Below are 24021 nucleotides of genomic sequence, written 5' to 3' on the forward strand. Positions count from 1 at the left end.
TTTTACGAGACTGCAAAACCTTCTTTCCTCCAACTTTCCTTGTCTTCTAGATAAAGAGAATGAGAATTTCGAGATCGACATTTATATTGATCTCCAAAGTGAAACATAGCATCATAAACTTGTCGCATAGCACAATCGTTTCAATGCCACAGTCAAGAGCTTCTCGGATCGTTTTCCAACCAATTTTTTATCGGAATCAATGACGGAAACCAGTAACTTCCCTTCGAATACCAGACGAAATTACAGGATTTGTCTGTCATAAAATGTTGACGATTTTTTTGTATCCATCCATCATTGGTTGCACCATGTGAAATATTGTGGATTGCACCTAAATTCAAAAGCTTTTCTTCTCCATTTTGAAACTCCAGGCTTCCCTTCTCCCCTTCATCTCAAAATCTGACATTCAGATCTATTTGCAACCTCTTTGTAGACTTCTTCAAAGACTCGTCGAAACATACGATAATGTAGAGCTTGAAAATTGACTATGAAAATTGCAAAAAATCCATACTTTCGCTTCAGCTAACAGTTGGGAAAAAATGCCAGAAAAAAATATGACTCTAACGTAACTTTCTGCTTACGCATACATATCTGCCAACTGCCAGCAGAAACAGCGCGAATGTAGAAGCTTTCTGAAGGACTAACTTCACCTACTGATAAAACCAAACTACATACTGAAAAACCTACAGAGAGTTAAACTAGTCAAATACAATTTTTTTTTATCATTTTCTTTCTGATCACTGCAGTAATTAAAATTATAACCGTCGGAATTGCATTTTTCCCAGATTGGTGAAGAAATTCCCTGATATTCCCTGATTTTTCCTGACATTTTATGAATTCCCTGATATTCCCTGATTTTCAAGGTGTTTCAAGGTAGTCGACATCCTGGGACTCTATTCATATTCATCGTCAGAGTGTAATACTTCGCATGCGAAAGGACGGTGGTAGCTTTCAATTAAACATTTCATCCAATTTGTTTCAGCAAAAAATGGATAGGTTATATCTATGATATAACCGCAAGGTTGACGTACCTTAGCTTAGCAATCATTTGTTTGTACTGATTAAATTTTTGATTGAATGAAACAATTTCCGAATTCAATTGAATTCAATATATTTGCTTTGTGAGTAAAAAGATTGTATAATGCCATGTGATGTCAATTCATGCATTGTGGTAGATTATGTTCTTCGTTACAAGTAAATTTAATGACAGAGTGCAAAAAAACATGCGGGTGCAGAAGTACCCCCGGCTTGCATGAATAAACAACTTCAACTTCTACTTTTTTTACTATAGAGGCTTTAAACTTAAAAGTTCATTAGCCTCTAGTGTCTGCACTATTTTCCCAGATTCCTAAGTTTAGGAGACCGTGTTGAGGCAACATATTCTAGTCTGCACAAAGGCAAGTGAGTACAAAAGCACTGGCAGTTTGCATTTATTTGCAAAGCCGATTTCTCCAGACATCTTGGTTTTGAAGTCTGTGTTAGGCAAACACATTTCAGTCGGAACAAAAATGTCCCCGACCTGCACGTATTTGCAATGCCTATTTACCCACGCTTCTTAGTTCTAAAGTCTGTGTTAGGGAAACACATTTCAGTCGGAACAGAAATACCCCCGACTTGCAGGGTACGTTTATGACAAGGTAGTCTGGACTGACTAGTGCATCAATGACAGTGAGGCTCTGACGTGTTAGCTTTGCAAGTTTCATGGAGCGGTATAATGAATTTGTCTAAATAAGTTTATTTCTTTTGTATTTTAGCTAAATGTATACATTTATTCATTGCTGCGTAAAGATAATCTATTTAGATTTTTTTTTCTAATCAAAACCTAGGGGAAATAGTGGTTCGGTAATTCATAGTTTAGCTTCCTGAAGCTCTCTGTAGCTCTCCGATACCTCCTACTGCAGTGATTGAATTAAGCTATCAGAACTAGCAAAATCACTAGGTTTTCACTAGAGATGTTGATAGTGTTGCTCCCGATTTCATTTGATGAAATATCGCTCTCGGGATAGTCATGTTTCGTCCCATTAGAAAACTAGACCAATTCCGCGGATGTTATGGATGATTTATGATTGTTTACTCTTGCTTGATGTCAATCAAGACCTTTTGGCGAGCCGTCCGTTTTGATTTCCCGAGGCATGATAATCGTTGGCCTTTCTGACAGTAGGAACAGCTAAAAATAAACATTTTTGTGTAATAATTGTAACTATAATATGGATTTGTTCAATTTTACCTGTTTGTATTAGTTTTCGACAATGTACTTCCAAGCCATCGATATGAATGAAACAATCTAGACTGAAGTGAATCGAGCAAATGTACATGTTTTTAGTATTGCTACTTAGGTCCTGTCCAAAGAATCGAAGCCATTTCTTCCGAATAGTCACATTCCTTTGGGGATCGATGGAATGATAATTTGTGGGATATGTTTTCATAATTCGAGTTGGACTCGAACCCGGGTATCAATGACCGAACGCTCACGCATCCGGGTGCCACATATCGAGCCATAAAGTTACCTGAAAATAGAAATATTTTATATATATATATATTCCTTCGCAGTCGGGCCGCCGTATATAGACCACTTTAAAAAGCAACACAGAAACAACACATCCTGGGTACTAGTTCCGTTATTCTAACTTTAATGGTTCACTAACTCCTCTATCTCACGTATTATTGACGTAGTAGTAGCAAAACACGTAATATTCACAACAGAAAAAAAAACTCTCGTTATGAATTGCTTTGCGATAGCTGCTTTCCGTCAAAGCTAAGATGTCATAGTTGAGAGTGTATAAGTGAATCGTGTCGGACACACTTCGAGTCCAGGATACCTTCTCATAAACGTACCCTGCCCGACATGCTTGTATTTGCAATGTCAATTTCCCCACGCTCCATGGATTGGAAGTCTGTGTTAAGGAAACACATTTTTTTTTTTATTAATTCGTTTATTTTTACAGGCTCAGTTACTTAAGTTTAAAGGAGCCGAATTCTTAAATATATTTTTAAAACTATATATATATATATATAAACAATTTTCTTACATCTATGGTTAGTAAGGTGGAAAACCGATTACTCGCGGTGTACTCGAGTTTAGAAGGGTGACATATTTTTAGGAGAAGGATGGGATATAAGGAAATTGTAACAATGTTGATGAACACTCAATTCTTAAATCTATTCGTATATCTATAGTTTATTTACATTTCAACTTATTCTACTATTTATAGCAAGGGGACGAATTACCCGCAAAGGAAGGAAAGGAGGGTATAAGGATGTAGGGACAATCACACACGAAGATCTATAGCTTTAAGGAAAACATATATATGGGACATGTAATCAAGGTCTAACCGAGCCAACACATCTCTCACCGGCACATTGGGCTGTCTTCCTCGGGCCCGAAGGGAGTTTTCTAAATTCGATCTGGCGACCAGATACACCTCGCATGACCAAACAACGTGCTCGATGTCGTGATAACCTTGGCCACAAACGCAGAGATTGCTGCTGGCAAGATTGAAACGGAAGAGTAGTGCATCTAACGAACAGTGATTGGACATGAGTCGGGAGAAGGTGCGAATAAAGTCCCGACTCAAATCCAGACTTTTGAACCACGGTTTGAGGCTAACCTTTGGGATAATCGAGTGAAACCACCGGCCCAATTCATCTTCATTCCACTTGCGTTGCCAGTTAGCGATGGTATTTTTGCGAACTAAAGAATAAAATTCATTGAAGGCGATTTGACGCTGATATATATCGCCTTCAATTGCACCTACCTTTGCTAATGAGTCAGCCCTCTCATTACCCGGAATTGAGCAATGTGAAGGGACCCAGACAAAGGTAATGACATAACAGCGTCTGGATAAAGCACTCAAAATTTCTCGTATTCTCTCAAGGAAGTACGGCGAGTGCTTTTCCGGCCTCACTGAACGGATAGCTTCGACAGAGCTAAGACTATCCGTTACAATGTAATAGTGTTCAACAGGTCGTGAGGCGACGCTGTCCAGCGCCCAGTATATCGCTGCCAATTCAGCAATATATACCGAGCAAGGATTCTGAAGACTGTGTGAGGTGCTAAAAAATACGTTGAACACTCCAAATCCTGTGGACTCATTCATAGAGGACCCATCAGTAAAGTATATATTATCACAATTGATACGCCCATACTTTGCATTGAGGATTGTAGGAACGAACCCCAATCTAAGATAATCTGGATTTTCATGGATTTTCTCCTTCATGAACAGATCGAAATGTACAGAGGAATTGATGTAGTCAGGAAAACAAACACGGTTGGGAATATACGAAGAAGGAACAACCTGCATAGAGGTGAATTCATGATATGAACTCATGAATCTAGAATGAAAATTTAGCTCGATCAATTGCTCAAAATTTCCGATCACCAATGGATTCATAACCTTACACCGGATGAGGAACCGAAGAGATAATAAATTGAAGCGATCTTTTAGTGGGAGTACGCCTGCCAAAACCTCGAGACTCATGGTATGCGTTGAGGGCATACATCCCAACGCAATACGGAGACAAAGATACTGAATTCGCTCGAGTTTAATGAGGTGTGTTTTGGCAGCTGATTGAAAACAGAAACTGCCATACTCCATCACTGAGAGAATAGTTGTTCGATACAACATAATAAGATCTTCGGGATGGGCTCCCCACCAGGTGCCGGTAATTGTACGGAGAAAGTTTATTCTTTGTTGACATTTTTTACTCAGATACCTAATATGGGCCCCCCAAGTACATTTGGAGTCGAACCAGACCCCAAGATACTTGAATGACATAGCATGAGTGATTGGTTTACCCAAAAGTTGAAGCTTTGGTTTTGCTGGTCTATGCTTCTTAGAAAAAACCACCATCTCTGTTTTCTCCGTGGAGAATTCGATCCCTAGCCCAATGGCCCAGGTTGAAAAATTGTTCAAAGTATCTTGTAAGGGTCCTTGCAGGTCGGATTCGTTTGATCCTACGACAGACACCACTCCATCATCTGCAAGTTGTCTTAGGCTGCAATTTTGTGTAAGGCAATTGTCGATGTCGCTTACATAGAAGTTGTACAAAAGGGGGCTTAAACATGAGCCCTGGGGGAGGCCCATGTAAGAGACCCGACTTACTGCCGAATCTCCGTGAGAAAAGTTCAAATGTTTCTCACAAAGCAAGTTATATAACATATTATTCAATAGAGGCGGCAGACCCCGAGAGTGTAATTTGTCTGACAAAACCTCTATTGAAACAGAATCAAAGGCCCCCTTTATGTCCAAGAATACTGAAGCCATTTGTTTTTTTTCGGCGTAAGCCATTTGAATTTCTGAAGAAAGCAACGCAAGACAATCATTCGTCCCCTTGCCCCTGCGGAACCCATATTGTGTATCTGAGAGTAGGCCATTCGTTTCAACCCATCGATCAAGGCGAAACAAGATCATTTTCTCCAACAATTTCCGTATACAAGACAGCATTGCTATTGGGCGGTACGAATTGAAGTCGGACGCGGGTTTTCCGGGTTTTTGAATAGCTATAACTCGTACTTGTCTCCAATCATCTGGAACAATATTATGCTCCAGAAACCGATTGAATAAGTTCAACAAGCGATGTTTCGCCACATCAGGGAGATTTTTCAGCAAGTTGAACTTAATTCTATCCGATCCCGGAGCAGAATTGTTACATGAAAGGAGAGCAAGAGAGAATTCTACCATCGAAAACTCGAAATCAAGATCGCACCTATCTTGTGGTATATCTCGAACAATTTTTTGCACAGGAGCGGAATCAGGACAAACCTTCCGTGCAAAATTCAAAATCCATCGATGTGAATATTCTTCGCTTTCATTCGTTGAAGAGCGATTTCTCATGTTTCGAGCCACTTTCCATAATTTTTTCATTGACGTTTCTCGTGACAAACCTCCCACGAAATTTCGCCAATAAGCACGTTTTTTCCCTTTGATCAAGTTTTTAAATTGATTTTCAAGGTCCAAATACGTCTGAAAATTTTCAGGGGTTCCACGTTTCCGAAAAGCTTTAAATGCATTCGATTTTTCTACATAAAGCTTGGAACATATGCTATCCCACCATAGATTGGGAGGCCTTCGACGAATAGTGGAACCTGGGATGGGTTTCGTTTGAGCGCGAACCGCGCTGTCATAGATCAAACGAGAAAGGAAGTTATACTCCTCCAATGGAGGTAAACCATCTCTGGAATTGATGGCTAGAGCAATCGCGTTCGAATATTTTTTCCAGTCAATGTGTCTTGTGAGGTCATATGCCATGTTTATAGATTCAGAAGAATTCGACCCAATGGTGATGGAAATTTTGATTGGCAAGTGATCACTACCGTTGGGGTCCTGGATTACATTCCACTTGCAATCTAACGATAGTGAATTCGAGCAAAGCGAGAGGTCAAGAGCACTTGGTTTAGCAGGAGGTTTAGGCACACGTGTTGTTTCCCCAGTGTTCAAAACGGTCATATTGAAGTTGTTACAAAGGTCATATATCAACAATGAACGATTGTCGTCGTACTGTTCCCCCCAGGCAGTTCCGTGAGAGTTGAAGTCTCCCAAGATCAATCGTGGCTCAGGAAGGAGTGAGCACATGTCATCAAGTTGTTTGCGGCTAACCGCAGCTCTCGGAGGCCAATACAAGCTGACAATACAGAGGTCTTTGCCTCTGATGTTTGCATGACAAGCAACAGCTTCGATCCCTCCAATAGGTGGAAGGTCAATTCGAAAAAATGAGTGGCACTTATTGATCCCCAATAGTACCCCTCCGTATCTGTCATCACGGTCCAAGCGTATAATATTAAAATCGTGGAAAGAGATATCATCTCGCGAAGAAAGCCAAGTTTCGGACAGAGCAAAAACATCACAATTGAAGTTATGAATTAAAAATTTGAATGTATCCAATTTAGGGATAAGACTACGACAATTCCACTGAAAAACAGTGATATCTCTGACCTCTCTATCTAAATTAGACATCAAGAGAGATAATCATTGCAAGGAGGGACCATGTTTGCATCAATTGCTGTAAAATTGTCTTTAATACTGGAAGCATTGAGATGACAAGGGTTCTGATGGAGTCGGAAACATTAAAACACTTGAAGATTTGATCCAAAAGGTCAGACAACTTTATAAATCCCGATTGGGAAGTTGAGCTAGACGGAAAAACAGGGACAGTTGGCGTTTTTGATGTCCCCTCGAGTGCTGGGTCGTTCGAAGGTGAACTATTCCCACGGAAGCCAGGAGGAACCTGATTTTGCTTGTCCGCTGCACTCGATTTTTTAGGCAAGCTAACTGGGGGTATCACCGGGGGGACTTGTTCTTGAACTTTGGGAGTGGTCACATTTTTGCGCCGGGGATTCCCTTTGAAAATAAACGGTGTGTCCCCGCTAGCTGTGTCCGCTTCCATTTCATCAACTGGCAACGTGGAAAAGCTATTGTGTGTTGAGATTGGTTGTTGTTGTTGTTGGGCCAGTGGAGAAGCGCCCTTTAAAATTTCCGCAAAAGTGCGCTTCGAGCGTTCCTTTAAAGAGCGCTTCTGTTTCTCCCAGCGACTCTTGTAAGTTTCACAAGCTGAGAGCGCGTGTGGGGATCCTCCGCAATATGGACACTTATGCTCAGTCGCACTGCAGGATTTCCCCTCATGTTGCTCTCCGCAAGTGGCACAGCGCTCCTTGTTGGCACAATAATCTGAAGTGTGACCAACTGACTTGCATTTGTTGCAAGTCATGGGCTTTGGCACGAAGAGTCGCACAGGTAGTCTCAATTTGTCCACCATAACGTAGTCAGGGAGGGCGGCACCAGCAAAGGTGACTCGAAACGAGTCGGACGGCGTAAATTTCGTTTGGTCCCCATCATGGGAGAGTTTCCCGAGTTGGCGACAGTCCAAGATCTTTACTTCCATTGAGGGAAGCTTCTTGAACTTGCCTTTTCCTTCTTTTTTTATTTGTTCGCTCGTCAGACCCGTTTCAGTTATCACCCCCTCAATTTCTACGTTATGGGAGGGTATAAATGTTCTATATTCGAGAGTGAAGTGTTGGTCAGCAACAATCTCGTTTGCGTGTTTCCGTTCATTCACGACAACCCGCAATTTGTTCGGTCTAACCCTGCGAATTTCAGATACAGAAGTGTATCTGGCCAGATCTTTCATGATCTGAATCACGTTAAGGCTTTTTCCTTTTGGTTTTGGCCGGAGGAAAACAACCCACGGGCCAGTTCCAGGTGCATCTTCTGGATAAACTCTGACACGTGGAGCGGAAACAACAGAGGGAGAAGACGAGGACGAGGATTGGGTTGGATCGGAAACATCAGAAGGGGGAAGCGAAATCGATGATGGGAGAGGGGGAGTGGAAGTAACAGTCGGTTCAGAAGGGAGGCTTGCTATTTTCTTAGAGGGGGGCTTGGAAGGATGAGCAGATTCGTCCCCAGAAGAATTATCTTCTTTTTGAGGGACTCGTTTATGTTTTTTCCCAGATCTTAAATGGGATTCATTATCGGAGATCTCCATCTCTGGAGATCCTCCACTATCCTCCATTTTACAAAAATTTCTGTCTTATTTCTAATATATTATTGATTTTAACAATATTCTCGAAAAAAAAAATAACAAAACAAAAATAAATTATGATAATAATATTATTAGGTTCTCAAATGGGGATCAACACTAGGGTAGGAGCCTACCTGTTGGTCTCAAATGTTCCTATCTCACGCCTCCACGAAGATCATATGACGACATTTTTAGATCGGGCGTGAACTGGAAACACACACCTGGTCTTGGCTCCGAGAACGGGTGTCGAAAGTGGCTAAGTGAGGGGGTGCGAGCGAGTCAGAGCGCTATATCTCTCCCGGGGAAGGCCTCCCGGGTCATGGAGGCCTTGCCAACCCGCTGTCTCCCGGGCAAAGGAGATACACCCAGAAAATGGAGCTACGTTCACGAAGAATACTCAGAATGCGATCGCCCGAGGAGGGTCCCCGAACTGGAGCTGGTCCTGGAACGGGCGTAAGAACGAGCGGCCAGCGGCTGGAGGGCGATGTGCAAGAGCGGGCCACCAGCCGGGTTCAACCCGAAGAGCTACCGCCACACGGAAACAGCAGCCATCGACATCACCAACGAAACGCTGCGCCTACGAGGCGTGTTGCGACTGTCAGACGACAGTCGTCCACACTTGTGGGTACTACTAGGCGACGGATCATGTGGACACATGAAATGAATGAATTCGTGATCCGCGCCTATTACATCTGCACTGCTTTGGAGACGGACATGAGCGGTCGCCCTCGAATACTCGCAATGTTCGAGGAAGCGTATCCAGAGTTCGTCGGGAGGCTTGACCAAAACGCGATGAACGCGAGGCGTAGAGCGATTGTACGCAACAATATGCTCTCCCAAACATGGAAAATGACCGTTTCAAGCTGTACTGGGATCGCACTGTTCTGACCGACCTCTCGATCCACCACAACCGCCCAGATATAATGGTTTACGACAAGAGCGACCGCAAAGTCACCATCATCGATGTCGCTATTCCACTGAACCAGAATCTGGAGGAGACCCACGGTCGCAAAATCTGCAAGTACCGACCATTGGCCGTGGAGCTCAAGGAACTGTGGGGGCTAAGGGAGGTCCCAAGAATTGTTCCAGTCGTTCTCTCTGGAACTGGAATTATCCCGAAGACACTTCTGGAAGCGCTAAAGGTGTTGAACATCGAGAAGGAATTGGCCGGCATCCAAAAGTCGGTCATCCTTAGCACCTGCGCGATTGTCCGACAATTCCTCGGTCAGGACTAAAACAGCACGAGCATGCAGATACGTGCATTCCGCAGAGCCTAGTCCCCCTTTGGCATTCAGAAGCCCGGGGGCAGGTGAAAATTCTGGCTAGGTTCGCCTAGTTAAGAAGTGAGATAAGTCTGCCAAGAGAAATAATATTAAACAATGAACAAATGAGTTGAATAAGAATATTAATATTAAATATGTGTACCTTAAAATAAAAGTTGTTCCGATACTGCGCTCTACTGCCCTAACCAGGGAGAGACAGAGGCTACGCGCTATGGATCAACACAATAGCGCAAGAATAGCTCACACGGTCACGTGATGTTAATTCCCGTTAACGACAGCCACACGATGGCGATCCCGTTATGCCGATGTTCAACAGCCGCCAAGGGCTGCAAGCTGCAAGAGCGCTGCTTCCTTTGTTCCACTTCACAAAAGGTCAATTCGAAAGCGGACAGCAATGACCTTCACTCGTACACTATACCAATCGCACAATAGTAAAAGTGGCAACGCACAATAACGACACTGAACTTTACTCGTCAATAGTTGGATAGCGAATGAAGGAAACACATTTTAGCCGGAACAAAAATGCCGCCGACTTTCATGTATTTGCAATGCCGATTTCCCAAGGTTTAGATGGCTGTGTTGGGGAAACACATTTCAGTCGGAACAAAAATACCCCCGACTTTCATGTATTTGCAATGCCGATTTCCCAGAGTCTGTTGGGGAAACCGTAAATCGGGCCAATCAAAACGAGGCAGTTAGGGCGTTTAGATAACGCTTAACACTCTACAGTTATTCAATTGTCTATCTAATGAAAAATAACATTTTATTAATTGCGATAGAAGCGTAGAAATATTCCCTATAAATTGATGCAAACATCTTTCCGATCCAGTAAGAAGTGTTCGAGTTATAAGAATTCGGAATCTTTCATTTTTTCCTGCATGTTCTGTGTCTAGGTTTTCATTTTACCCCCATATACTCCGGTTAGACGTAGTCCTACGTCAAAAGGATTGCCCCGGACCGTCAACGAAAAAAGTGGTATAAAAGAATCATAGGAGGAGAGCATAGTAATGTGTTCCGGATAACCGACGGAAAGCCGAGGGAAACTACTAAATGATACTAACATTTTCGTCGCCCAACGCGACGTTTATGAGTTTCTTCTGGAGCTCAATTTGTCAAATATAGTTTGCAGACAACTTTTTCATGATTTTGCAATATTTGTTTCAATCTGAGGACGAATTGACAACAATTACACATGGCAAAGTCATGTTTTATGGGTTTCGCAAAAAAATGCAGTACAAACCACCCGAACTATAAATCAATAAAAAGGATAGTATAAACATTATAATAATATGGTTATCATTTTATTATTTTTCTAAATATCCTATAGTTGCACTTATGTGCTTATTCTATCAAATTCCATTTAAAAATCCTATTCAATTTGAACGATGAAAGTGTCACCCATATCTGACGGGGCGACGAATGTGATAATCAAATTCTTTGGAGTATGATAAAAATATAGGAGGTTGTGTCCAAGACACGACCACGTAGAACTACGCTGTTATTTTGTTCAAGTCGCTTGTTGATAACTTCGGATATTATATTACACACACACCCATTTATCTCAAGCCTATTAATATTTCCGGTCTTGATTAGTTTAGCTGTCATCATTGGTGGAGATAATTTTGCTACTGAAAGTATGCCAATATTTGTGCTCTAGGCAAATATTCCCCTTCGTTCTTCTTCTTCTTTTTTCATTTGTTTACGGGGACTTTAAATCCAACGATTCATTCGTCTCCGTCCCCTTCGTTGATTGCCGATAAGTTAATCGTTATTAACGACATGGGTAAGGAAGCTTACAAATGAGCAGAACAAATGTATGGGAAAATAGGAATGCTTCTAGTTCTCACCAATTTAAACCGTTTACACACCAGAGGATTGTAATATATAGCATAAAAAACAAATCTTAGGGAATTTCCAATTCGTTTGGTATGTAAATCGTCAAAATCCGTTCTCGGCAAACATAGTTATTTTAATTAACTTTATTTCATAAAAACGTAACCTGTTTTCTGATAGATGTTCGGAAACACTCTAAAATTCAACTAATCTAAATTGTAATCCAATATACGAAAGCTCTTCATCCTTACAACAATCTAGAAACAAGAACAATAATTCAGAAATAGTCACATTCGCTTTCTTTTATATTCTTGGCTTCTTCCCTTTCTTCGAACGCCTTCGTAGTCCTGTTAGCATTACCGATTCAGGCGGATACTTTCTCTTTCTGCTTCCATTTACTGTTGATAGATTCTCGTTTCGAACCGGCATTTGCCGAACTTCATTTCTCTCCTTTACGGTCGGCATCTCGATTTCAGAGATAGTCGGTATTGGCCGACCAGCTTCGACCAATCTCGACGACGGCCTGTGCTGACCCGATGTTCCTTGTGTATCCTTAACGACTCTGACCTGCGTTGGATGAACGGTAGTCATCGCCTCGTTTCCAACAATGATCTGCAGTATCTTTTTAGAGAATAACATCCATACCTCTCACGCAGAGATTTTTTTTTATCCCATTTATCTATTTAAGGCTAATTAGCAATCTAGCTGTAACAGAGCCGAATTGTAATCGTGTACATGTCACATGGTTATCATATCTATAATTAGCACATTACACAGTTGCCATTCGTCAGTATTTCTTCTATACCATTACATATGGTACATTCACACAGTAGCCATTTAGGCGTAAGAGTATTCTTTCTGTTCTTCCATTGTCCAGACCACCGGACAGCGGAGACAGTTGATTGATCATTGTTGAGTTATTTATAGAGCAGCAGCCCGATGTTTCTTGCAGAGCAGAACAGTTGTATGGATGAATCGATCTTATTTCGACCGTGGATCGATCTCCATCGCTGTTGATTGTTGCGTGGACGTAGCTATTCTGTAACAACACAAAGATGGTCAATGAGGGCCCTGAGTTTTGAACTCACGATCGATCGCTTACTAAGCGAACGGGCAACCAATAGCTCACGCAGAGATCACGAGTTCAATTCTCACTCCCGACATTCTTCAAAAAAAAAAAAAAAAAAAATGGAAGTAAAAGTGACGAACCAGCCGAAATGTGTTGAAAGTCACTATTATAGAGAAAAAAAAAGAGAGAATCGTTAGAAAAATGATGATTTAATCCATTTTTCGCGTAAATGCTGAATGTTATGCTTGTACCACATGGTATCCCCAAATATCTGCGTATCCGAAGGATACGGTTGTTATTATTATTGTTATTATTAGATTTAATGTCATGTTATTATTTCTATAATAAGGATTGATCTGATGATCTAAATTTAAATCCAGCATACTAGGCTCTAGCAAAAACTTTTTGAGTGCCTCCTTTACTGTCCTTTTATAGAAATCCATATTATTCTACTGAATGGTCTCGTAGTAATGCTTTGTATTGGAACAATTGCCATACTTGCACAAACATCACGAGCAGCAACAAGATTTTCAATGTCATACAAAACATGATCCATTGCTTGCTGGAAGATAGATGCACTAGAGGAAGCGCCCTGTAAAATGTCCTTGAATTGTATTCAACACCATGAATTTTTGTGATCGTTCAGACAATGATAGGTGTGGGTACACTCCTTCTAAATCCAACGCACATAAAACGCTACTTCCAACTATTCTAGCAAAACGATCCTGAACAACTACCAATGGATGGGAATTCGGTATAATTACGTTGTTTACACGAAAATGGACCGCAAGACGTTTGATCCAGCTAGCGAAAGATTGACTCCTACGATAGGGTACAATGTTGGGAGCCACGACGTAGGACATATAAAAATACCGAACAAAAACACGAATGTAACATTTAAAAACTGCGTTCTGAGGCAAATAGAGAAGAAACACTTCAAAACGAAAAATAAAAGTCAGTCAAAATAAGCTACTTGCTCGAAAATACTCGAATGTCTGTTTTGAACTTCTCTTAGTTACCTAGAAATCAAATGATACAACTCACCAAACCAACTGCCACTCTCACCCGATGCCAAAAACGAGCACCAACCGATTTTCAGCAAAATTTCCTCCGTGATGTCAATGGCAAACACCAGCAAACTTCTAGGTCGATAAAAATGATTGTTTTCGGTTAATTTTCCGATTGTTCACGAGCGCTTTCAAGCCGAAAAGAAAAGGGAAACCCACTTTTAATAATTTGAACAATGAAAACTTTTCCTTTAAAAGCACTTTCTAAGAGAATGTAAGGTTAAGTTGTGTTAACACATTGCGGACCGCTCACGAGATTTCTCGTGTTTCGCATTCCGTCTGTTACGGATGGACCACGAAATAACCCGTGTTTTCTACACTTGAAAGTTGAATCCTTGGTTTGCCAAGAATCTAGCAAGGCCTACCGATGGCTCGCCTTCGTCTCATCCACATCGAAGGAAACGTGCGATCCCTAATGTGTTAATTGAATTCCTTTGTTAAAAATACAAACATCCGCGAAAAGCAAATGGCGCATTGGTTTACAAAAGCGTTTGTCACCACTGAACAATGGTCGCACAATACCTTAACAAACATTTTTTTGAACCAAATTTTTTTGTTATCTTTTACCGTGCTTTATTTTCCCGGATCAAAGTGGTCACCCGCTGATCAGGAAACTGCTGCAGTTTCTTCAAAACGGTCGCTGATCCTTTCTCGTTTATCCTCGTCGCCATCAATGTGTTCCGGATCACCGAGGGAAAGCCGAGGGAAACTACTAAATGATACTTATTCAAATTCTTCGGAGTATGATAAAGCGGACAGAAACTTCATTTTAATCATCTACTTTGACAGCAGTATGTTTATCTCGCTGTACGATTAAATTGAGTTATCTAAAATGTCTATACCCAGGGCTCGGCATAGTCATAGTCAACTGAGGATAGTCAGCTGACTATCTGACTAACTATATCCGTATTCAGTCGGAAATGATTTTTGGCTTTTTTACGCAGTTTTTACCGCCCAAAACGACTGAACAATCCCCCTTTACGACTCGACTATCTCATTTCGTTCTTCCCAGTCTCTCTCTCTCTCTCTCTCTCTCTCTCTCTCTCAATCTCTATTCATTAGTCGCGTCAGTTTGATTAACCACTGACTGGACTAGTTCCTCAGTCATTCTTGCTAGTCAACGCTAGTCTATTCATTTTCTAGTCAATTCATTTTTTGTTGCCGGCGACAGTCGAAGCGAATCTACTGAGAGCAGAGTCGGTCTTCATTTTTCACCTTCGAAGATTTCTGGCCCTGGTCTAAACAACATACTCATTTGATAGATGTTCGGAAACACTCTAAAATTCAACTAATCTAAATTATAATTCAGTATACAATAAATAGCAGTCACATTCACCACCATATCATCACCGTCAGCAATTGACTACTCAAGCTGGTCTACTGCACAATCTCTCACTTCGCTGCTTTTATGAGTTTCACTGAGTGCAACACAGCCAACGATACACTCATTTGAGTATAAGCTGGACGAATAAATGAATGTTTCGTTTGCTGGCGATTGGGTAATTGATGGATGAAATGAATGAACGGGAAAGGAAAGGAGCATGCACTAAGAGAAACATTTAGTATATATGACCATTTTTTTCGTAAATGTTACCAATTCGTGTTAGTCATTTACTACCCTACTAATCATAGGTATATCCTACGAAAAAAAATTGGTAGGCATTATTTTCATAGAATGGTGGGCATGTTGTTTTTTTCATTTGTAAGTGATAACTTGTATTGAGATTTCAATACAACGAATTATTTTTTTGTTTTTCCACAGCGAAAACAAGCTCACGATATCTTTGTGGTTGAGAATTTGTTTTTACCGAAGAGAAACTAAAATTATATATATTTAAATATAATAAAAACCAAAAAAACTTACCTCCGGATCGCTTAGCTCCCAGAAAAGGAATGACGACTGCGAAGTACGCACTTTATTTTTCCTAGAAATGAAAACAATCAAGGTTACGTATGCTATGAAGTAGAATGCACGAAGCTTTGCTAGGGATGTACATTGCATAAGACATCCGTTTTACAATGTTGTGGTAACACAAGAGGGGTCCGATAAGTACTAAGCCTCATCGCCCGATGGTGTCAGTATCGCACGAGAGATTACTTATCGTGTAGTACTCTCGTAAACGGCTACTGTCAAAATTTCAGCCGAATCCGACTCGTAGTTTTGTTTTGTCCGCGGATTTTTGTGAAATGGAAAAAATGGAAATTCCGCCGTCGCCACGGCCAAATTGGTCGAATTGCACTACGAACTGTTGCCCCACTCACCGTATTCTCCAGATTTGGCCCCTTGCGACTTTTTTTTGTTGAACGTTATTTGTTATTGAACGTTATTTGCACCGCGAATAACGTGAGATTATAAAGTTTGTTGCTTCATTCTGGGATTCACATTACATCAATTGAGTCAGTTAGAGTAGACCTTCATTTACAGGGTCCGGATGAATTCGGGCTCGGCATTGAATCACCTTTCTCCAAATTTCTGAGTGTGTTTCTGGAATCATTCATTTAGAGTATCAGGGCAAGGTCTTCAGTGCACCTCCGTTCTTCTCGTCCAGGAAAACATTTTAAGATTGTTCGTAAGAATCTCATTCTGAACAACGTAAGAAAATTGTTAGGAAAAATTTTAGCAATGTTCAAATAGTTTTGACTCTCCGATAAACAGGCTTATTCAGATGAAATTAAAGGAAATTTATCAAGTTTTATTAATTTCAAAGCACACTTGTATGTCTACCATGATCACTTTTTCTGTGGATTTTTCCACCACTTGCAGACAATGTGTTACTCTATTGCATAGATTACATATTTGATATGAAAAGGTTAATTTTCATTCATAACTTCTGTTTTAAAATGTGTGTTCATTTCGCCTGACCATCCGTTATCATTTTCGCTCCACAAATTAAACACATGAAGCACAATGCCGTCACGCGAATGTACTTCGTTTTGTTTCGGTTCGTTTTCCGATCCGAACCGGCTTGTTTCGGATTGGGTTCGGCATGATTCGAGTCGGTTTTCGGCACGTCGACAAGCCCGGGTGGCACGTCCACACTTATTCGGCCTCACCGGGCGGCTAAGGACGAACGATGCCGATTGCCGTAATGTAGACGCGTCTTAAGAATCAATCATCATGGGTAAGTCCCGGAAAACCATGAACATCAATTGCTCGGTCGACGTAACCTGCAACAAATAAGGATTTCGATTTTTTTCCGTAGTCTTCGATATATGCCTCATTGCCACTCTGCAGACTGCCCATTGGAGGACTGTGGTAATGAATCCACGTTTCCTCCATTCCCATAAAACGTCGAAAGAAGTCCACACGATTACGCTTCAATAACGCCAAGCCGCTGTTGTTGGTCGACGGTTAGCAAACGCGGCACCCATCGTGCGGATAGTTTTTTCATGCCCAAAATGTCATGCAAAATGTATCCCACTCGTTCTTTTGAAATTCCTACGGCTTCAGCTAACTCGCGTAACTTCACTTTACGATCGTTCAAAACGAGTCGATGCGCTTGTTTTATGATTTCTGGATTCGTAGCCTATTTTGGCCTTCCGGAGCTATTTCTTCCTGAAAAATTGTTGACCAGTTCCCCATATCTACAGAATTTTTTGTTCTGGTACCATACACTCCATCCCCTGTTCTGTTACTGTTCTGTTGTTCATCGATTCATCCGTATAGAACATGATCGAAACATTATGATTAGGACCACCCATACCATACTTAACGAGAAGGTTTGATCACTTTGTCATAACGTTTGCATTAAAAAAATGAACTTTTTTCGGATGGTGATAAGAAAAAACTAAGACAGATAATTTAGTTTAATAAATTTATCATGGAAGGTAATTATATTAGCTTATTTGCAAAAAAAAACTACGCCTTGCGAGTGGCCTTCCGGCGGTTAACCGGAACATTCGCCATGGCGGACGAAAACATACGTGTTTTGGAGTTCTTTCTTCGTTTTAGTTACCAATTTCTTCTCAGTTTTCGCGACAAAATTGTAGGAGTAGATCATACGCTTCAGGTTTTCCCAGAAATTCCCAATACCCAAGGCTTTTGAGTTAGAGCTGGATCCATAACGTCTTAGATAAACCTCCTAGACAGCATGCTCGACGCTGCTTCAGTGTGATGGAGGTTTATTTGCAGAGCCTTAGTGTTCTGTGTTAGTTTTGACCGCTAGTTCGGTTCAATTGGGAGAACCGGAATCCCACCTTTTTCACAAAGCTTGATCGAAGTTCCTAAACCTCTTGCGGTAGCCGTTTGGTCCAGGAACGTCCAGATTGTCAAGCTTCACAGATTTCGTAGGTTCACCGCGTAGAATCTGCTCTTTACCAGAATTCCTGATGACGTCTCTGAACTATGTGTGGAACAAAACATTTGGAGCCACTAGTTCCAGAAGACCTTAGATTTCTAAGGTTTTTGTAGTGTAGACATTCCTGGCTGCCGGAACACGCAAATTTTTGTTTGTTGGGATTATTTTTAAAAGTCCCACAAGTTGTGCGATAAAGAAGGACAACTGCATCAATGACCCGCTTAATGCAGTAAGGACACAAAGTACTGTAAAGGTAGCCCTGGTACTCCGCAGGCTCCGTTAGTGGCAAGGTATTTAATCAGACTCCCCGACTATACATCTGTCGGCACGGGTCGCGCCACACCTTGGCTGGGGGGTTAATCCATTACTTTCTTTGCGTAATGACCGTGGATAACAGCTATTGTAACCATCTTCCTCGGAGGCTTTGGACCCTGTGAAACATACTGGCGAAAAAACGTGTCGTTCACAAGGAATCTCTAAGTGAATTCGTCAATCGCCATTAGGAAACCGACATTCACAATGATTTCGCAAGATGTGGATTGAATGAAAATCTGCCGCTTTCCGAAAGTCTGTATGATATACTATTTTGATCGTAAGGCTCAAATTTTTAATTCTATTTTTCATTTTTTATCATAGGAATCAATCAAATTTCTGCCATCAGACTTCAAAACTTAACTCGCAAGTTTCGGATTTACACTGTAAAAACACGATATATTTATTGGTGATGTTACACAAAATTGTAAAAAGGCAAAAAGGAAAGTGCGCGATCGTTTATGACGCATAGAATTCAAATCGCGTTTTATTTTTAGTGTTGTCAAGAATTTGATGAACAAATGAAGAACTTTAAGTGGAGCCTTTTCACACCATCCCTAACCCAGAAAAAAAAATTCTTGATATCCCACAATCTCCCAACATCTCACGGTACATGTTCCGATAAACAGGTCGATATTATGCGAAAACCTGATTTGCAGTAGTGATTCAAGGGAAATGTTCATCACTTCAAAATATGTTGTTGACTTCCGGTTTCCTTTGGAAGCATTTCAAAGAATCCAGAAATACACGGGAGTTGTTTAATCTCACAATCCACTCGTCGACGTGCCTGGTGGCAAAAGGGGCCACAAAACTTACGCAAGGATTAACTAACCAACAAACATATCCTTCCCCGCAAATAGTTGGCGCTCCGGAATTCACCCCAACTCTTTCTACTACTATATTTGTGTACAATCCATCCGTTTCATGCTCCTTGCAAGAATTTCTCATTTCTACCCGACAGAGAAACGCAACATCCAATCGTTGAAGAATTCCCAGGGCCACAACGGAGGCGTGAGTGGTGGACGCAGGAAACGTGGGGTGTACTATGACGACGAAGCGCTCGAGGACAGCACGCCGGAAATTCTGGAGCCCGTCTACCAGTCAGCCCCGCTCGACTACGAGGAACTATTGGATGCAATGACTGATGCGTATCCTTACTATCTGCCCACCAACAGCAACCCTCCGGAGGAGAAGCGGTTTCTTGGTGAGTTTGGCGCGACTTGTTTTTTTATTACATAACCGACCCGTTCTTGGGGTAGGTATTTCCATCCCAAAAACGGAAAGTGACAAGCGAACGGAGTCATCCGGTTGGTGGGGGAATAGTCTGGGGCGCACTGCTGACCGACACGTGTTATGGGATTTCTCCTTTTTTTTTTGTAAATTTAATTTTGTTTAGCAGCACCAACCATCATGCCTCCACCATCCAGATGGCGCCGGATTCGCTCCCCAAATTCTCAATTCTAATCGACACCATATGTAAAACATTCACAAGGTTCACTAGCGCGATCTGGTATGTTGAATCGCTATCATCGATACTCCAAGCGATGGAGTATGGATGACTTGTACGATGATACCGAGCAGGATGATGATGATTCGGTTGAGCAAGCAAACGGGGAGGATGATGATGAAGATGATGACGTTGATGACGAGGATGACATTTATGAATCGCCCCGAAAGCGCCACATTGCCTCACTAGTGCGGTCGGGTTGGATGCCGTCGTTCCGGCCATCGCGAGGATCTAGCCATTTTAGTCGATCTGGGCGGGCGAGGTCTCAAATAGTAGGAAGTTGTAACGCATTATCGTAGCGTAGATGTTTGATTTTGCTAGACGAAACGAGACGAAAAAGCTCGAACCCCAATGAATATGTGTTGAATGAAGCCTATTAGCGACAGGAAATGTTCTGCCGTTCTTTTCCTCACTGTCAATGTTTTCCTTCCTCCACTCTCTATGCTGAAATCTGCACAGACACATTCGGAGACATTTTCCTTCTTCAGTTCTAATTAGATTTCCTCTAATTGGCGTTCATATTGAGGATAAAAAAAACTTCTGTTGTTCATGGCGGTATTATTACCAATTAAATGTTCATTTGAAGCATTCCTTTAGAAGTATTTGACCTTTGCTCGTTTTACCCTCGCACAAACCGTTTAGATAATCCCGTCTGTTAACTGTTAACTGTTATAGCTTGCAATTTCATTACTTTCCCCTTCCTTCCACAGAGAGAGAGAGAGACTGCTAAACTTTAGCAATATGGAGGAGCATTCCATTGCGCTGCTCTCATCGTCACCGACACGTGCTTTGGGACCAAGAATTTCGTGCTGCGCTGCTATTTGTAATCTGACCTTCTGGGAGTACCCACGTGGAGGGTGTGGTGCGGTGTGTTGACATTGGTTTTGGGGGGTGGTTGATATTTTTTCACGTTCACCTCCTGGTACCTCTTGCGGAATCTGGTCGCAGAAACACAACAAAAGGTGGCCACAAGGTTACTGCGGCGGAGATCTCCGGAGAGGTGCCTGGTGGCTCTAACGTAGCACTGGAATGTGGGACCAGTGAGTGATCCGTTGGGTCATGTTTGGGATATAATGAATGTCATAAAGATCGTATGTTTGAAAGTGGAGTTTAATAATTTTAAACTATTTCATGATTTGTTTTTTTCTTGTCGTGGAAAGGGAGAACTGTATGTGATGTGAACTTCAACTTTAATGATATTTCCTTCTTCTGGTTGAATAACTATATTCAACCAGTTTGGTGTACTCAAGAAAATTAAAATACGATTATCGGAGGAATAGAGATGCCCGATGTTATTCTTGTGTTAAAGGGTATTTCAAACGGGAACTACAGAACTCATTTCTAGATTTGGCAAGAATAGATATTCTCCTGTTATTATTCCAATCCCATCAGTAACCATCAAAACTATATCCGCATATAGAGCATTGAACAAATACTTGTAAATGCTTGCTATGCCTATATATGGAGAATTTAATGCTAAAAAGGCGATCTATAGGTGTCTCAAAATACTAGTCGCTACTTCATATCATCTTCGACAGAAAAAAAATCTTTCTTCGTTTACTAAAGGGTCAAATGAACAAATAAAAGCACCTTTTTCAAAAACTTTGAAATGTTTGTATGTATGGGAGCAGACATCGCTTTCTCTCAAACTGAACGTCAGCTTGGGATTCCACAAAAAAAAAGTCCAAACGGTGGCAAGCGGGGATTGAAGGCCGGCTGGAATACAATCCTGTTTTACACACGACCACGTTATCCACATAACCACAGATGTTATACCAATTTGGGAGAATACCATATTTTCTGTAAATTTTAGGCTCATTGATTGTAATAAATGAGGAAGCCAAAACATGTACTAAAAATATTTTTGGGCATAGTACTGTATATAGGGTACCATATTGTTAATTTGTTTTGCTTTTATTTATTTAAACATGAAACAAGCCATCAATCCAGTCGGGTTTCGCCAGAAATCGAAGTAAACAAAAATATTTCTATATATACTTCACATCCCACAACCGCTTACTTATGCTAAGGTTTAAATAGATTTGTTTATTATATGGATCTACAAAACATTGTTCGGAATGAAAAAACACAGGTCACAGGTTGTGTCTGAGACACGACCGCATGGTTGACGTAGGATTCCGTTAGGCTATCTGTTGTTTTTGGATATGTTTGAACAGAGGCGACGCGTGACCAACTGAGCTACCTGTTCAATTTAATTTTTTGGTGCGACTTTTTTTGTGCGGTATTTTTTCGGTCATTTTTTTTCTGTCTTTGATATGTATTTTATCGCTCTACATAGGGACTGTGTCAGTTAATTTCCATTCTCATATTTCGTTTTGTTTGTTTTAAGGTGTCAGTAGGAGCTTATTGACAGGAGCTGCGCAAGTGAGTAGGCTGCTTATGAAAGTGAAAAAGCAAATCGAATGTTGATCACGTATGAAATCATTAGGATTTGGGTTATTTTCTTAAGGAAACTTTTTTTATGCGGTCTCTAGCCACCACATAACGAAAAGCTTTTTTTTTAAATTGTTTAGTAAACACGTTTTTTTGTGCGGTCCCTATCACCCGCACGAAAACATGTTTGCCTGTATAACAGAAGAATCCTACGGTCAACTATGAGCGCAAACTTATCAATGAAATAAAAACATCTGCCTTATGTCATAAAGGTCATCATCATAATTCCGAATAACCGTTTCTGGTCAGATCTCGACCGCAAATAATTCTTGATCCGTCGAACAACAAAAAAAAGCTCTTTCAATGGATGTCGTTATATTAGGCAATGTCAGTATCATTCTGGCCAGCCGTTTTGGAGAAGGTTTGATGCAGATTTTGTCCAACGATAATCGGAATAATGACTATAATTTAAAATGAACCGTCAGCTTATTACAAAGCTTCACTTCATCGAATTTCGAGTGGTATGAAATAAGCATCTTTAAATTCTCAGCAATTTTTCGCGATTGAACAAAGCGACGAATTTGTATATTCATCTAGTTCCTTAAACCGTTTCGTCATTTCGTCAATAATTTTGTCTATAATCGAGTCATATAAACGACGACAATTGATGACGTTACTGTCATTCATAGTTTCACCAGATACATCAATTGCATTTTTGAGCGTACTATCGAAATGATGATCTGCTTTGAGCTACTCTATAGAAGCAAGGCAAGCCTTGACGATACGCACAAATTCTACTACGTCTAATTCCTTTTTTTTGCAAAATTTGATAAAGAACATCCGTGTGTGCAAAAATATTTGCAAAAAGTTTTAGCAAGAATACAGTGTTGAACTCAAGCATAAATGCATGAGGACCTCTGGATGTAGTAAAAGTTTCAGCATCAAAGACACTGTCGCCAAGGTAAATCTCACCCAAACATTCATTGATAGGTGCATAGTTCAAATCATCTATTTTTGCAAACATTTGGTATTTTGGTCTCCATAAATTGCTTCAATGTCTCGCTGCGTTTTGACGACTACGAGAAAAATGCCGCAAGAGTTGAGATCGTATTGAAAAACCTGGACATTTTCTTGTTGTTTGTGCACGAGTGAACTAAAACCAAGTTCAATAAGTGTGCGCGACAGTGAATATATCCGTTGAATAACCGTTGTTGTTTTACCAATCTTTGCACACCAGATTTATGTCCGGACATTATAGTAGTGCCATCATAGCTCTGGGCTACAATTTTGTCAGCATTAAGACCAAAGTACGCAGCTATTCCATTCACATGTCCGGCCAATGCAGCGGATGTTTTGATACGTAAGCATACAAACGTGTACTATATGTACACGTTTGTACACGGTTCAAGTTGTCGAATGAACAAAATCGAAAAGAACGATTGGATTGAATCCACACCTCAACGAAGAATACCACCATATCCACAAAAATCATGAATGAATTTGTTCGTTTTTTTTATTTGCATCAGGCTCTCTCGGGGTGTTTGGTGCTGTGTACTCTCGCGGTCTCGTGCCCTCTTTCAAATTTTAATGACGTCAGGAATAGAAAGAGAAACAGAAAGGGAAACGATGACAACTTCGAACAAACACTTAAGAATGGTGGTGTATATTTTCCATCGTTTGCATCGGGTTTGTTCAGCACAAATATTGAACCGAAAACGTCATTTTTACCCAAGGCGGAGCATTA

General features: G+C 40.9%; 1 protein-coding gene across 2 annotated transcripts in view; it reads left to right on the forward strand.

Annotated features, from left to right (window-relative positions):
- LOC129765221 (uncharacterized) overlaps positions 1–24021 on the forward strand; it is a 79288-nt gene that overhangs the window by 45335 nt on the left and 9932 nt on the right. The window contains exons 3-4 of one of the 2 annotated variants that reach the window (XM_055765288.1): positions 19338–19580; positions 19869–20145. In XM_055765288.1, the coding sequence (XP_055621263.1) occupies positions 19338–19580; positions 19869–20145 (520 nt within the window). Of the gene's footprint in view, positions 1–19337; positions 19581–19868; positions 20156–24021 lie in introns of both variants that reach the window. The other variant, XM_055765289.1, reaches the window with a different exon arrangement.

Source organism: Toxorhynchites rutilus, chromosome 2 (assembly GCF_029784135.1).
Source record: "Toxorhynchites rutilus septentrionalis strain SRP chromosome 2, ASM2978413v1, whole genome shotgun sequence".
Taxonomy (NCBI): domain Eukaryota; kingdom Metazoa; phylum Arthropoda; class Insecta; order Diptera; family Culicidae; genus Toxorhynchites; species Toxorhynchites rutilus.